Source organism: Pleurodeles waltl, chromosome 1_2 (assembly GCF_031143425.1).
Source record: "Pleurodeles waltl isolate 20211129_DDA chromosome 1_2, aPleWal1.hap1.20221129, whole genome shotgun sequence".
NCBI classification, from domain to species: Eukaryota; Metazoa; Chordata; class Amphibia; order Caudata; family Salamandridae; genus Pleurodeles; species Pleurodeles waltl.
In genome coordinates, this window is record NC_090437.1 from 1,195,200,696 (window position 1) to 1,195,216,506 (window position 15,811).

At 45.0% G+C, this 15,811-nt stretch overlaps 1 protein-coding gene across 4 annotated transcripts in view; it reads right to left on the minus strand.

Moving 5' to 3' along the window:
• Positions 1–1,090: 1,090 nt before the first annotated feature.
• The window catches only part of ADD1 (adducin 1), a 572,382-nt gene continuing 557,661 nt past the window's right edge, over positions 1,091–15,811 (minus strand). For 2 of the 4 annotated variants that reach the window (XM_069203567.1, XM_069203558.1), the window contains exon 16: positions 1,091–1,711. In XM_069203567.1, the coding sequence (XP_069059668.1) occupies positions 1,701–1,711 (11 nt within the window). In that variant the 3' untranslated portion in view covers positions 1,091–1,700. The remainder of the gene's footprint in view (positions 1,712–15,811) is intronic. The other 2 variants (XM_069203535.1, XM_069203549.1) reach the window with 2 other exon arrangements.

The window sequence follows — 15,811 nt, forward strand, 5'->3', positions numbered from 1 at the left end:
TGAGCTTCAACCAAACTGTTCATGAAATTGCTGATCCCTCTCAAAATATTGAAGTTTCACTCTCACTAAAATACCTTCATGTAAGGTGTGTCAAGAGATGTGAATTCTCTAGCAAACTTGTCTACAATAATCTGTTTCTTTCTAAATATGACACCATGTTGACCTATTTCATGTGAACTAGTGGTGCTTATCAACCTATAACAAAGTACCATAATACTGTAGATCAGTGGTTAATTTGTAAGTAAAAACGTGCGTGTGCCCAAAGTTGTGCTCTGAAATGCACTGCTGCTGCAATTAAATGTGCAAGCCTGGAATACTGAGGCAGAGTAATCCTGAAGCCATCTCTGGCCTCTTTAATCCATTTACAGTCACTCCCTGCTCCTTCAGCTCACTCTTGCAGCTTTCTGCTTTCTCCCTTTTTGACGCTTTTTCTTTTTTCTCTCTTCCTCTGTCTTTCCGGTGTGCCTTTTGCTCGCAGTAAATGCTTGATGCAGAAAACGAAGTGCCAGCCGTCAAAAATAAGTACTGGTGCTCCGCACCAGAAATCACTGGCTCAAATTAAGCACTGCTGTAGATACATGTAAAGGAACCAGCAAACAAAACTATGCACCTTGAAATTTATACAGGAATGTGAACATTGATGATATAAATGCAATTCAAGCTCTAAAGCAGGAAAAGGGCAAAGCACATAACAAAATTACAAAGATTATATCCAATATTTATTATTTCTAACTAAAAATACTGTGCATTGCACAATTCCATTTATTTATTAGAAAAAAGTGTTTCCTAACTCATCCACTCACATTCAAACACACCTATCCATCTCAGTGAAATTAACAGTCCCCTAAATTCAAACATCTTAATGCTACGTCATTGAGTTATTTAATCTTACTAGCAGAAGCGTACTGCAACACAGTTCTGGAAGATGCTGATGCTGCATTTTAGTGAGATCATCTCTTTTACATCCACCTTCTTCAGAACGCTCACAAATGTCATTCAAAGTACAAATAAATTGCTGTTGCTGAATAGATCTACTATGGAAATTCAAGCAAATTCAAGATAATTACTAATAATCATGTATTCCTTTGGATTTGTTTGACTGTACTTTATTTAATAGTGCCAAGCGCATTTTCAAGCCATCCTAGGTACCAAAGATAACATTCATACTATATCATCAGTGTTGTATAAACCTGCGGTTGTACAACACAAGCAATAACAAACATTTTGTTTCATGTTCTAATATCTGAATCGTAATAGTTATGAAGACAGTAGCAGAGATCCACAAATTCTCACCCTTATTTCTTTCAGGGAAGACCACTTATTATCAGAATTTCTTTTAAAACCTACAAATCAAATCTAAAATCACCCTGTAGCCAAAAAGAGAAAAAAATCATTTTTGTATCTAGTCTGTATTTACACAAATAAAAAGTCCATGTTAAAGCAGTCACCTCCATGGGGATATCACCACCTGTATCATATACATATCCACTATCTTCACCTTGCACATTAAACACAAAAAAATGACCAGGAGTCAATGTCCGAAAAAAATGTTACTCCATCCTAAAGTTCTTCAAACCTACACTATAACCAGTAGACAGTGGAAAAGCTTTATATTTTCTTCCGCCAACCTTTGTCACTCATTGATGTAGGGAGAGGTCATCCGACAGCGTATTGGGCCCATGATATGCTTTTATATTTCCCTAGTGCATCCCTGTAATGAAAAACAGAGAGAGACCCATGTCACTTATACTGTAATAAATATAACTAAATGTGCCAGGTGTTTAATAAATGCAAGGGTCTCACCTCCACTGCCAATTTCATACTTGTCCTATAGTCATCCAAACACGCTTATGAAGAATAATGACATCTGTATAACTGCAGGATGCCGATATCCGTGTGTACGATGGAAACAGCTTGGAGATACACATAAAGTACTTCTGCCCTGATTTATACTTCTTGGCGCAAAACTGCACCAACACAGTTTTGCACCGGCTTGCACCATTTCTGAGCACCAGCCGGGCACCATATTTATGGAATGGTGCAAGCTGGTGCAAAGGGTAGGCTAGCGTAAAAAAAAAAAAAGAAAAAAAAAAATGACGTTAGCTGGGTGGGGCTGGCAGTATTGAAGAATAGGGTTTTGCACCAATAAATGATGCTAGGCAGGTAAGAGTAATAAAAAATTACTCTAACCAGCCTAGCATGATTTTCTGACGCAAAACCATCCATACCACATGAATCCTGTCTTAGAAAAGACAGGAGTCATGCGCACCACCCCAACGGCCAGCACATATAGGGTGGCCCATTTCAGGGCCCTGAATGGCACTTAAAAAAAAAAAAAATACTTACCTATACTTACCTGGGATGTGGTCCCCCATCCTCCCCTATCCCTCTGGTGTGGGTGTGGGTGCGCCTGGGGCGGGCACCTGTGGGCTTGTTCCATGGTGTTTCACCATGGAAATAGGCCCACAGGGCCCCTAACGCCTGCCCTGACCCAGAGTTAAATACTGGTGCAAAGCAAGCTTTGCACCATTATTTGACCCCTCCTCCCCGTGCGGGATTAAGGGTAATATACACACGACCCTACTCACAACACTTACACCCTACAATACGGGGTTTGGGACCTGAAAAATGAGATGGGAACATGTATTAAGGAGATGCATGCGGGTCTAAGAAAACTAAAATCACTCTAACGCTAAAGCCTCTAAACTTTGGAAGAAGCAGGTCTGTGGGGGTAATGAAAACTACTCAAATAGTGATAGACTCTGTGAGATGATTAGTATATTACAACATTGTAAAAGCGAGATTCTAAATTCCCGTTAAACAGCCTTGTCAGACTTCAACAATATTTCAATCTGACACCAGAGATACAGAGCACTAGTGCTCCGGGGTACCGCTTTGTTTAACAGGCCCAGACAAACACCCAATTATAAAAAGAAGATGCAGGAGATTGTTTCTAAAGCTCGGAGGTTTTAGGAGCCGCCTGGTCTAAAAAGACTGTACCACGTGTTAGAGCCGGTCTAAAGCACACAAAGCCTTGCCCACAGCCCATAAAATGCAGAGGCAGTGTACCCAAAATACTAAATTAGGAGGCGTCTACAGACCCTCCGAACATTTCAAGAGCTCATGGCACAAAGGAAAGAGAGCCAGAAATGGCCAAAAATCTGCTGAGTTAAAGGATGGGGACAAAGCGATAGTGGGGACTTTAAGGAGTACTCCTGTGTGGTGCAAACCAGTGTGGGGACAGAGGGCCTGATTACAACTTTGGAGGACGGTGTTAATCCGTCCCAAATGTGACGGATTTACCACCTACCGTATTACGAGTTCCATAGGATATAATGGACTCGTAATACGGTAGGTGGTATATCCGTCACATTTGGGATGGATTAACACCATCCTCCAAAGTTGTAATCCGGCCCAGAGTCTAAAAAAGAGTGGGATAGCAAATAACAAAAGTGGACTAGTAGTGTCAAGCAGCATAAGCTTTTATATAATAAACTAAAGAAAGTCAGAATTCTTGGCACAAGGCAGATTAAAAAGACTGCTCATCAGAACCAGACTGAGCCTTCCCAAAATGATTGTGGTCCCTCATCCAGATCCACATCGCCAGGATTCAGAGACAGTGTTTTTAGAGAGCATCAGAAGGTACCAGAAATACGTGGAGAGATTTTGAGCAATGGAGTATTATGAAGAGTTCTGCTTTGTTAACTTAGAATGCATAAGATCCATGGATCACATTTTTTTTTAGCCATACAAACTCTTATAGAGCATTTGTTGCAAGGAGTAGGGCCAAATTATTTTTTCAAGCTGTGCTTCCATGGTCAGGGCCTTGACAGTCCTTTGTTCACAAGTTGTTCCTCATGGGAAGTATTTGACGCTGTGGAATTTTTCGAAAACCTTGCTAAACGTTTACAAAGTAAAGCAAAAGTCACAGCTTTAGGCACCTTCAGAATAGTCGCCCTTGCTTGAGGGCATTAAGGCCCATATTTATACTTTTTGACGCAAAACTGCGCTAACGCAGTTTTGCGTCAAAAAAATTTGCGCCGTCTAACGCCATTTGGATGCACCGTGCGGGCGTCAAATTTATACTTTGACGTACGGCGGCGCAACCAACAGGTGGGCGTCAGGATATTGTGACGCACACAGCGGCGTCAAGTCGTAAGGAAAAACCACGTAAAGGCGACGCACATCACCGTGGGCCGATTTACGACAGCGCAATCGTGAAAGCGCTGGTTTTTCTCACGCAATTGCGTCAAATTCTAGCGCGAAAACTGCAGTGTTACCAGAGAGCCAACATGGATCCCAGTGGACACAACAGAGCCCAGGATGATGACAGCAGACCAGGAACCAGCCAAGAGGTCCCACAAACAAACCAGGATAACCAAAAAAAGAAAAGAAAGTGTCGCTTCAGTGAAGAGGAGCAGGAAATCCTGGTGAGAGAGGTGACGGAACACCAGCACCAACTTTTCATAACATCCAAATTGCCACTCAGTAGGAGAGAGGCCATATGGAAGCAAATAGTGGACAAGATCAACAGTGTGGCTGAAGAACGCCGCACAGTCACTGAGTGTAAGAAACGCTGGCATGACTGTAAACGCAGGACCAAAGAGAAAATGGCCAGGAACAGGAAGGCAGCAATGCAGACTGGAGGTGGGAGTCCAGCACAACAGGAGGCCCTGGACCACATGGAGGAGATGGTTGCAGCCGCCATCCCCGAGGAGATCGTCACAGGGATTCAAGGGCAGGACAGTGCAGACTACCAAGACACAATGCACATGCAGGGTAAGTCGCATGGGGAATTATAATGCACTAATGTTAACTGCAACCAGGGGGGGAATACCTACTACACAATGCATGTAAGTCAGCATATACATAGAGTGGCATGGGTAAAGGAGCACAGTAGGGGGGCATGCCTAGCACACACTGAAGCTGGGGCACCACCAAACACAGCAACAAGTACAGCCCCATGGGGACATCCTGTAAGTACAACAATAGAGCCAAGGGAAAGCAGCGACAGGTAGGAAGGCCACTACAGCAAACTCACATCCAGGCACTTGTTTTGTAAAATCTATCCTACAGCAACTAGGTCCCTATCAGTAACCCAGTAGGCAAAGCAACAACTGCAATGTAACTGCCACAACACCTTACAATAACGCCTCTCATCTCTGTGCAGCTACAGTACCAAATGGCAGCAAACTCCCCATGGAATATACATACACAAATTAGGGGGTGACATTGACATCCGCAACAAGTCAGTGTAAAAATACAAACGCACCAGTACACTCAAATGCCCAATGTCCATACCTGACACATACATAAGCCAAAGTAAACAGCAATAGGACCCACACAGCACCAACCACACACACATGCTGCATACGTCAGGGTCCCTCACATGCCTGGATAACAAGGCTACATCACTAATGTCATACTGCTCAGACAACACCTGAGGAGGAGACATAGGCAACTGGTCACTCCAACACACCTGCAAAGTCTGACAAACAAATCGGACCTTCATACGATAAACAGGCTTATACAATCAAACACACATGACCCACCTTCATCTTCAAACATCAACAATGTTTACATCCACACCACATCCAAACATGAACATGCATAGGAAATGGCACGGAACATGTACACTGCATGCAATGTGAATCAAAAGTGAATGGGGCAGGTCCTGAGAGGCAAGTGTGTTGGCAGGGCACTCACAACACCCACAGTCAGTCAATGTGTATTCTGGCAAGTGTAATGTATACTTTGCGCATTAGCCTCAGGCTGTAGGCCTTTCTGCACCTTACCCTGAATGTACTCTTACGCATATGCTCACATCTAAGAGCCTCTGAGCACTTTGCACTACATGCTTCTCATTGGCCTTCCTATCAGGAAATATACCAAATAGCCAGTCCTAGGGTGTTGTTAATAAGTCCAATCACACTGTTTTGCCTACATCTGCACTGGAGTGTGCCAGAACAGATACACTCTGTGCCCCAGTCAAGGATACAGTCTGGTACTTTGCGGATAGATGGGGTAGGGGTTCTGATTTGCCATTCCTGCGTAGGGAAACTATCTCATCACCATGACTTATGACTTATAAAATCACTTCCTTGTCCCAAGACACACAAGAGGGAGTCTCCAAACAGAGAAACACCAGACGCTGCCTGCCTTGCTGCAGATGCAAAACCAGATCACAGGCCATTGCTCAGATATGACGGATGAAGTCTCCCCAGTGATTCAGACAGGCAGGCTAGAAGCTTAACATGCTGTGCTATAAATAGAACAAGCAGAGGGAGAGTACAAACTGTTAGGCACCATGATAGCTTTCGACCAATGTCTTACTCTCCTGCTGACTATTTCAAGTCTACCATGTTGAAGTATTTGGGTTATTGTGGCTCACACCTAAATATAGACAAGTCAGTTGTTCAAAGAGATCATCATATGAAACAAATACTGTCTTTGACTTTTGTGTATGAGTTCATACTGGAAAAGAGTGAAGATGTTGGGATCTGAGTGACCACAACTTCCCTGAAAAGTTCCAAAGATGTCATGCGCTCGGATGTATAATCATTCCTTTGCTGTGGGAGACATGAGCCAATGCTAGTTAGCTAGAGCAAAATGAAAGAATCAGGGTGACCGAGTCAATTAAAAGTGGGTCAGACTCAGTCCATCACACCATTAGCTATCCTGCTGCCTCGTAAGCAAGTCAGCTCAGGTCGGATAATGAGAACACACCCTCGAAAATGTCTCTACATAAGAATAGTTAATCACGGAGGGACTAGTAGGACACAAAGATGCCTATTCACAAAATGTTACAAAGCAACACCTAGCGGCAATTAGGCAGACAAGTCTGGTAGCTCCACATCACACATGTGACACACAGGTGGGCCATAGGCCTACAACAATGCCCATATGAAGGACAGCAGATACCCAGAAAAAAACAGACACCAAAGATAAGGCATCCAAACGCCTGTAACTGTTTGCAAACTTGTTACAACACAGACACACTAATTGTACCCTGTTTCATTGCAGAGGAACATGGATCTCCTGCCGATATGCCTGACCCTGATTTCCCTGATGACATCGATGACGACCCCATCAACCTCTCCCCACAAACCCTCAACATGGTCTTAGGAAGCCTCCAAACCCCACCTTCAGTCCCAAGGAGGAGCCCAGAAGAAGCAGCCACCCCAGTAGACCCACCTGCCACCCCAAATGTAATACCTGCCAGCTCCAACACAGCTGAGGACTCCGACGACACTGGAACCAGCTTTGAAAGAACCGTCGTTGGGGTCCAGCGGGAGCTGGCCAAGGAGGTGCGGGTGGGGATGCAAACTATGGCAGCCAGCCTTGAGAGGGTGCGTTCGTGCATGATCCCTCCTGCTGATCAGACAGCTGTGATGCAAGCACTAACATCGCACATGCAGGAACTTGTAGAAACTCAAAAGCAAATCGCCACAGCTGTCATCCAGTTGACGGAACAACTAAGAATGCAAGCCAGTCAACGGGTGCACGAATGCAACATCGAACCCCTCAGGGCTGACCTGGCTGCCTACCATCGGGATGTGGCTGCCATTCTGAGAAACCAGCAGGCCCTCCTTGCTGCAGTATTGCCCTTCCTAAGTCCACAGGGACTAGCCCCCGGGATGTCTGCCTCCATGTCTTCTAACACTGAGGTGTGTGTTGCCCCTTCACAACCAACAACAACAAGGACAGAGGAGGCAACACACACATCAGAAGAAGAAGACGTGGAACAGATAACCTTCACACGGAGGAGTACCCGGAAGCCCTAGTCCCTGCACCATGGCCTACTCTGACCAAGGTCCTGCGTTTAGTCAAAGCCCAGTTTCTGAACACCTACACTCAATGACTGTTTGGCAATCCACTGTTTGACTTGTCCACATTGCCAGTGAATGTCTCTCTCCTACAATTTGGTAATCCTGTCCCTCTGCACTGACACCTTCTATAGGCTCACCAAGAAATGATGCCCCAGAACGGACTCTGCCAAAATGTTGAATGGACAATTTGCACTACAACACCTGTAAATAAATCGCACTTGCTCACCTATTGTGTCTCTGTGTCATTTCACACTTCAACTGTGCAGTACCTAACTCCAAAGTGGCTGTGTGGCAACCCTGTTGAATCTCTATACTACTGTCCTGATGTCATATATTCAGATCCATCTGTGCATTGGCCAGGATTGCATCATAGCCCTACCATACTGAGGGAAATAACTGAGGAAGGAACTAAGCACACACAATCATGCTGTGTTGGTCAGAATGATGCACCATCTATCGCTATTCCAGAGAGCAAATGGTGTCTGGGAAATGTAGGCTCCATGCAAGACTTAAATAAGAATGGATGCCGCTTAATGTAATGAATCGTGTACAAATCACACTGCATTAACTTCCCTTACAGAGTAGGCTTCCATGAAGGAAATTCATGCTGCTTCAGTACACACATGATGTAGCTCAGCAATGAAAGCAGCAATACATGAGTGTGAACAACTCCTCATCTACAAAGATCTCCCTGAGCTTCACACTGCTGTCCGACCTAACAATTAACCCACATTGACATGTAATGAAGCACTCTTTGTGAAGTTGGACACATATCATAACAAAAGCTTGGTGTACAATGCACACTACCAATGGGGAGTCTCCCAATTTGAGGATACTTAACAAGTGAGCACACGGGTAGATGGGATGTTAAACATCCATTCCCAGGGGATGCTGAGCATAGGACACAAATGTCACACTAAATCATTCTGCAACATGGATGTCAAGGCCATGATAAAGTAGCACCTAACGCATCAAGTAAAGGGTTAACAAAATATTTATTTATATCTAGTACTACAAGAGGCAACTAAGGGAAAGGTACACCTACACTAATCTAACCTGACTACTAATAACCCACAACTGTCCCTATCTAACCTAAGCTAAACTTACTCTACACATGTAACGAAACGATCTAAACATCAACCCCCCACCCACTATTATGAGACAGGACACATGCAGGACAAAACATACTAACCTACACACATACTACACTATCCTAAACAAGCAGATAATTTTTTATTTTTTTTTGTTTTACATTTTTTTTGTTTTTTTGTTTTATTAAACATGAATCCCAACATTGCCCCCCACCCACCCACCCACACACAAATATTTGAGAAAAATAACAAGGACCCCCCACCCTCTTCCCTAACACTAACTAAGCTACATACCTATCCTAATCCTAATACTAATCCCCAAAGCCCAACTAACAGGAGAAAAAAAGGAAAGAGGTGAGAGGGGAGGGATAAAAGTTTAAGAGGGCAAACGAACTAGACGTTTGCACTCCTTAGTGTGCGCCTGATGTCGCGGACCCGGGTCTTTACATAGTTCATGTCATCAGTCAGGTTGTCCACCTTCCTCAAAAGTTTGTCCACTTTCTGGGACAATGCCTGGAAGGCTGCAGGGTCCACGGGAGGGTCTGTGGGGAGGGTTTGTGTGCCAGCAGAGGTCGAGCTAGTGGCAGCTGTTGGTGGGACATGTGACTGTCCTGCTGCCAGCACACGGCTGGGTCCAGGTCGTGCTGCATGCGGCGGGTCCATGGCAGCCGAAGTAGATGGGACCACTGGGCCAGACCTGGTGGCTGTGTCGTTGGTGGCTGTAGGTGGCACACTTGTTGGAGGCTGTGGTGTGGCCCACCACGCCCCGGAGGCCCTTTCGGAGTGATACCTGCGGCCCATCCGCCGATACCCAGACTGCACCTGCAGGATGTGCCTGTAACGGATGGCACGCCGCTCAAAATGGATGCGATCGGCCGCCCTCATGTTAGCAGCTGTGAAGAGAAAAGGCAGATATTTACCTTTGGCTTTGCATTGGGTGGGATAGCACAATGGGTTATTTGTACATTACTAGAAATGTATAGGTTGCAGCAATTGTCACAACATAGTTCACAGAAGGGCTCAGAGGAAGTACATGTGAAGCATGCATACATAAGGGCATATCACACCTAGAATATCCAGGTCTCTACATGATGGATGACATCACCCTACACTACTCATCCTAATCATCCCTACGGTTTTGTACATCATGGCTGCACCTCTTCCGCATACTTACTTCACTACATATGTCACTATATGTGATAACTATCACACTCCTCACTCTAAGCCATCTGGAATTGGTTGTGTGCTAAGATTGAACCAATGGGCTATAACCCAATGTCTACACTAGGGACCAGATGTAGGAAGATGGGAAATGGGACGAACAATCTGCAATGCAGAATGGGGTATCTGACACCGTCTGTGAGTTGCTATGGGGTTGCTAAGAGCCACCTCATTTACATCAATGATGTGGGTTGCAAGTTGCTCCACCTTTGCAACTATGGGCACTCACGGGGATGGAGGCCTGCTGGGAACAGCAGACCTCCATGTCCGTGACCGCTTGGAAATAACGCAGAACATGTTCCCCAAGTGTAGGCCGTTTACCTCAACGGGAAATGAGCAGCACTTAGAAATAAATTACGACAATTTCAATATTGAATAATTTAAGGCACTTAGGCCCGTATTTATATTTGTTGTTGCGCCGCATTTGCGTCACTTGTTGACGCAAAAGCCGCGCAAAATTGCAAATTCCAATTGTAATTTGTAAGTTTGCGCCGTTTTGGCGTCAAAAAGCTGGGCAAATGTGGTGCACAAAAATTATAAATACGGGCCGCAGTGGTCCCAAGGACCACTGCCTGTTTTGTACAGGATTATTTTGGTACACTCGGAAAGGTGATGGGTTACAATGGGGACCCCTTACTGCTAGCAAGTGGGTTACCATCCACTTAAAGTGGATGATAACTGCGACTCACTTAGCAACCACAAACTCCATTGCAAATGGACTTGCATACCACTGTCAGTTGCAAATAGGACTGGAAAAAGCCTTCATATTTAGGATTAGGAATAAAATCTCCCATATATTTTCATGATCACCTAATACATTTCGGAATAGGAAACAGATGTTTGCAACTCACACACAATAATTATGAGTTTATCAACTTGTACACAGTTTGGCACATCTGGCCCTAGGTTCTGACTCACGACACAAAAGGTGTCAAGTAAGTGTGAGATACTGGTTGCTACAGTCCAAGGTAGCCTGTTTCACATTAACATCCCAGTCGTTGAGGGTGGTGTGGGAAGAACAACCACCAATCCCATGTGAAATGCACACCCAGGAGTGTATTGAACGTTCACCAAGTATGTGCCTTCACACACAAGACCTATGAATGGCTAGCAACACGTTGGACTTAGGCAAACATTGTGACATCCATGGACCACACATGTCACAATGATATGACTTTTGCCAACATGACATACTATCAGTGAGGCATGTTTTACTACACACACAGAGGAGGTGGAACACCCATTCTCATGATTCAACAGAACACATAGGCCATTGCACTCAAGTCACACACACTCCTAGTTCAGCTTGTGTAAGTACATGCCCCCGGAAGATCCAACCTACAGTGTGCACAGTCCATCCTCAACTAGGAAGATGCACTTTTCATCACAGCCATGTGCCTAAGCTATATGGGAGAATGTCAGTCTGATATGCAGACTCAGTTCATGTCAAGTCCCCGACCAAGTCTTACTTTGACCAGTGTATTCTAAGTAACTCATCCCATTCCCCATTGCGGCCCAACTGTAATGTCCTACAGCCCCTCAATCTCAGAGATGGCTAGGTGTTGCTTAACAGAAACCTAAGTCCAATTTGATATCACACTAACACGACAATGGCAATGAACGGCCAGCGCATCACATCATGATTTCTCTTGAACACACAGTAGTCCATTTTGCGTCATTGGCAAATAAATATATCAAATAGCACTCAGGCAACACTCACTGTAGGTATCGGGGTCGTCGAAGTGTGCCACCTCTCCCACGGTGTAAGGCTCTGGTCCACCTGTAAAGCATGACAGGAAGAATGTACTCAGACTGGGTGGACTGACAAAATAATTCTGTTACAATGACACTGTGAGAATATGACATGGTAATGATACACTTTCACACATGCTCATACTGCATGGATGAGTTTGTATTCAACATTAACATTGGATGATTCTCCTGCTACAGTTACACACCCTACTACACACATGCAGTGGCCAGGACAGTCAGGTGTCGTCCAAGTTTACTCACAATAATTATGCCCCGCCAATATTGTTATCCAAACATCTCAGCATGTGCATTCCAGAGAGACATCCAGACACTTGTTCCATGAGGACTGCATGACCACTCACAGTCAAACAGCCTATGTGGACATGTTCAACACACAGCAACCACACACACATGTGACATATCTGTGGAAAACATATCTGACTTCATGTGACGTGTATAAAACACACATGTATATCATCATCATGGGATTCAAATCAGATTTCGAGCGATGGGGTCTACATATGTAGGTATGTTGTTTCGACATGACTTACTCATTGCCCATTATGACATGTAGAGTACAAATAGAGCCATTAACGTGTTGCTTGTCTGACACAAATGCTACACTACATTACATACAGCTACAGCCATCTGGTATGTGTAGAACAACTGAGCCATCTGACTGCTAGCATAGGTCTTCATACACATTGTGCAACACGTACACATTAGGGCACATATGTAAACATTAGTAAGGCAGCATTTGCATCATTGCATCACGCAGAGATGGGCCACACCTGCCAAATACAGATATATGTATTAAGTTTCTGCTGTTTGAGGGAGAAAAAGTGTAGCCAATTTGGGGATATCAATATATATTGACAAGGGCCTAGGTTTCCCTAGCATTACACATAGGCAGCTCCTTATCTAGCAGATTGGGTAACATTCATCACATGTTCACACACAGATTACTATCATGTCCATGTAATTGATTGCTACTCACCAACAGGGCCACCAATCCTGACTCCCAGGTGGTCCAGCAGGTCCTGTTCCCTCGTGATCAGATCGGCCCAGCGGTGTTTCAACTGATGGACATTCCGCATGGTCCCATGGACCCGGACCATGTGATGGCGCACCTTCTCCCAGCGAATTTTCCGGGCCTCCGTGTGATACCCCTGTATCACACGGCCCCCAGCCTCCAGCATCAGCGGGAGGAAATGGCACACTAGCCAGATAAATCCCCCCAATTCATCTTCGCCCATCCTGGACAGGCGAGGCCTCCCTGACATTATGACTGATGACTAACAGAAAAAATAAAGTAGGAAATGGGGAAAGGTAGAGGTGTGAAGTTAAGAAAAGGAGAAAATAGCCCAACTAACCCCAATAACTACCCTAGCCACAACAGACTCCCACAGACAATACAAACAAATACAGGAATGGACAAAACTAGACTTAACAGACTGAGACAATGATACACAACAATATTAGACTGAACAAAGTACAAAAGACAAGCTACACAGGACAACAAAGCAGTAATTCACAGGACAACACTCTTCACTGAACCACACAGTCTAGAAAAATCTGAGACTGAAAAGTGAAAGTGAAAGTCAACTTCCAATACAGATTTGGCAAACAGGATATCCTATTACATCACTTCCTGCATAAAATGGCCGCCGTTTTTTAATCGCGGTTTGCGTCGTATTTTCACGCATACATAATTTCGCGTCATTTTTTATGACGCATAATATTGCACATGCTGCTGAGTGTAAAAATATGATATGAATATTAATATTTATTTACTGTACGAGATGTCCAAAAATATGTGCATGTTGCGTCATTTTTTCCGACGCATACATGATGGGCGTCATATTTTATCCACCTACAGGAGTGCTAATGCTGCTGAGTGAAAAAATATGATATGAATATTAATATTTATTTACTGTACGAGATGTCCGAAAATATGTGCATGTTGCGTCATTTTTTCCGACGCATACATGATGGGCGTCATATTTTATCCACCTACAGGAGTGCTAATGCTGCTGAGTGAAAAAATATGATATGAATATTAATATTCATTTACTGTACGAGATGTCCGAAAATATGTGCATGTTGCGTCATTTTTTCCGACGCATACATGATGGGCGTCATATTTTATCCACCTACAGGAGTGCTAATGCTGCTGAGTGAAAAAATATGATATGAATATTGTGAGAAGGTAGCCTCTTTCTAGCCTTGTTACCCCCACTTTTGGCCTGTTTGTGAGTGTATGTCAGGGTGTTTGTCACTGTTTTCACTGTCTCACTGGGATCCTGATAGCCAGGCCTCAGTGCTTATAGTGAAAACACCATGTTTTCAGTATGGTTGTTATGTGTCACTGGGATCCTGCTAGTCAGGACCCCAGTGCTCATAGGTTTGTGGCCTATATGTATGTGTCACTGGGACCCTGTCACACAGGGCCCCAGTGCTCATAGGTGTGCATGTGTATGTTCCCTGTGTGGTGCCTAACTGTCTCACTGAGGCTCTGCTAACCAGAACCTCAGTGGTTATGCTCTCTCATTACTTTTAAATTGTCACTAACAGGCTAGTGACCATTTTTACCAATTTACATTGGCTTACTGGAACACCCTTATAATTCCCTAGTATATGGTACTGAGGTACCCAGGGTATTGGGGTTCCAGGAGATCCCTATGGGCTGCAGCATTTCTTTTGCCACCCATAGGGAGCTCTGACAATTCTTACACAGGCCTGCCACTGCAGCCTGAGTGAAATAACGTCCACGTTATTTCACAGCCATTTTACACTGCACTTAAGTAACTTATAAGTCACCTATATGTCTAACCTTTACCTGGTAAAGGTTAGGTGCAAAGTTACTTAGTGTGAGGGCACCCTGGCACTAGCCAAGGTGCCCCCACGTTGTTCAGAGCCAATTCACTGAACTTTGTGAGTGCGGGGACACCATTACACGCGTGCACTACATATAGGTCACTACCTATATGTAGCTTCACCATGGTAACTCCGAATATGGCCATGTAACATGTCTATGATCATGGAATTGCCCCCTCTATACCATCCTGGCATAGTTGGCACAATCCCATGATCCCTGTGGTCTGTAGCACAGACCCTGGTACTGCCAAACTGCCCTTCCTGGGGTTTCACTGCAGCTGCTGCTGCTGCCAACCCCTCAGACAGGCAGCTGCCCTCCTGGGGTCCAGCCAGGCCTGGCCCAGGATGGCAGAACAAAGAACTTCCTCTGAGAGAGGGTGTGATACCCTCTCCCTTTGGAAAATGGTGTGAAGGCAGGGGAGGAGTAGCCTCCCCCAGCCTCTGGAAATGCTTTGTTGGGCACAGATGTGCCCAATTCTGCATAAGCCAGTCTACACCGGTTCAGGGACCCCTTAGCCCCTGCTCTGGCGCGAAACTGGACAAAGGAAAGGGGAGTGACCACTCCCCTGACCTGCACCTCCCCTGAGAGGTGTCCAGAGCTCCTCCAGTGTGCTCCAGACCTCTGCCATCTTGGAAACAGAGGTGCTGCTGGCACACTGGACTGCTCTGAGTGGCCAGTGCCACCAGGTGACGTCAGAGACTCCTTGTGATAGGCTCCTTCAGGTGTTAGTAGCCTTTCCTCTCTCCTAGGTAGCCAAACCCTCTTTTCTGGCTATTTAGGGTCTCTGTCTCTGGGGAAACTTTAGATAACGAATGCATGAGCTCAGCCGAGTTCCTCTGCATCTCCCTCTTCACCTTCTGATAAGGAATCGACCGCTGACCGCGCTGGAAGCCTGCAAACCTGCAACATAGTAGCAAAGACGACTACTGCAACTCTGTAACGCTGATCCTGCCGCCTTCTCGACTGTTTTCCTGCTTGTGCATGCTGTGGGGGTAGTCTGCCTCCTCTCTGCACCAGAAGCTCCGAAGAAATCTCCCGTG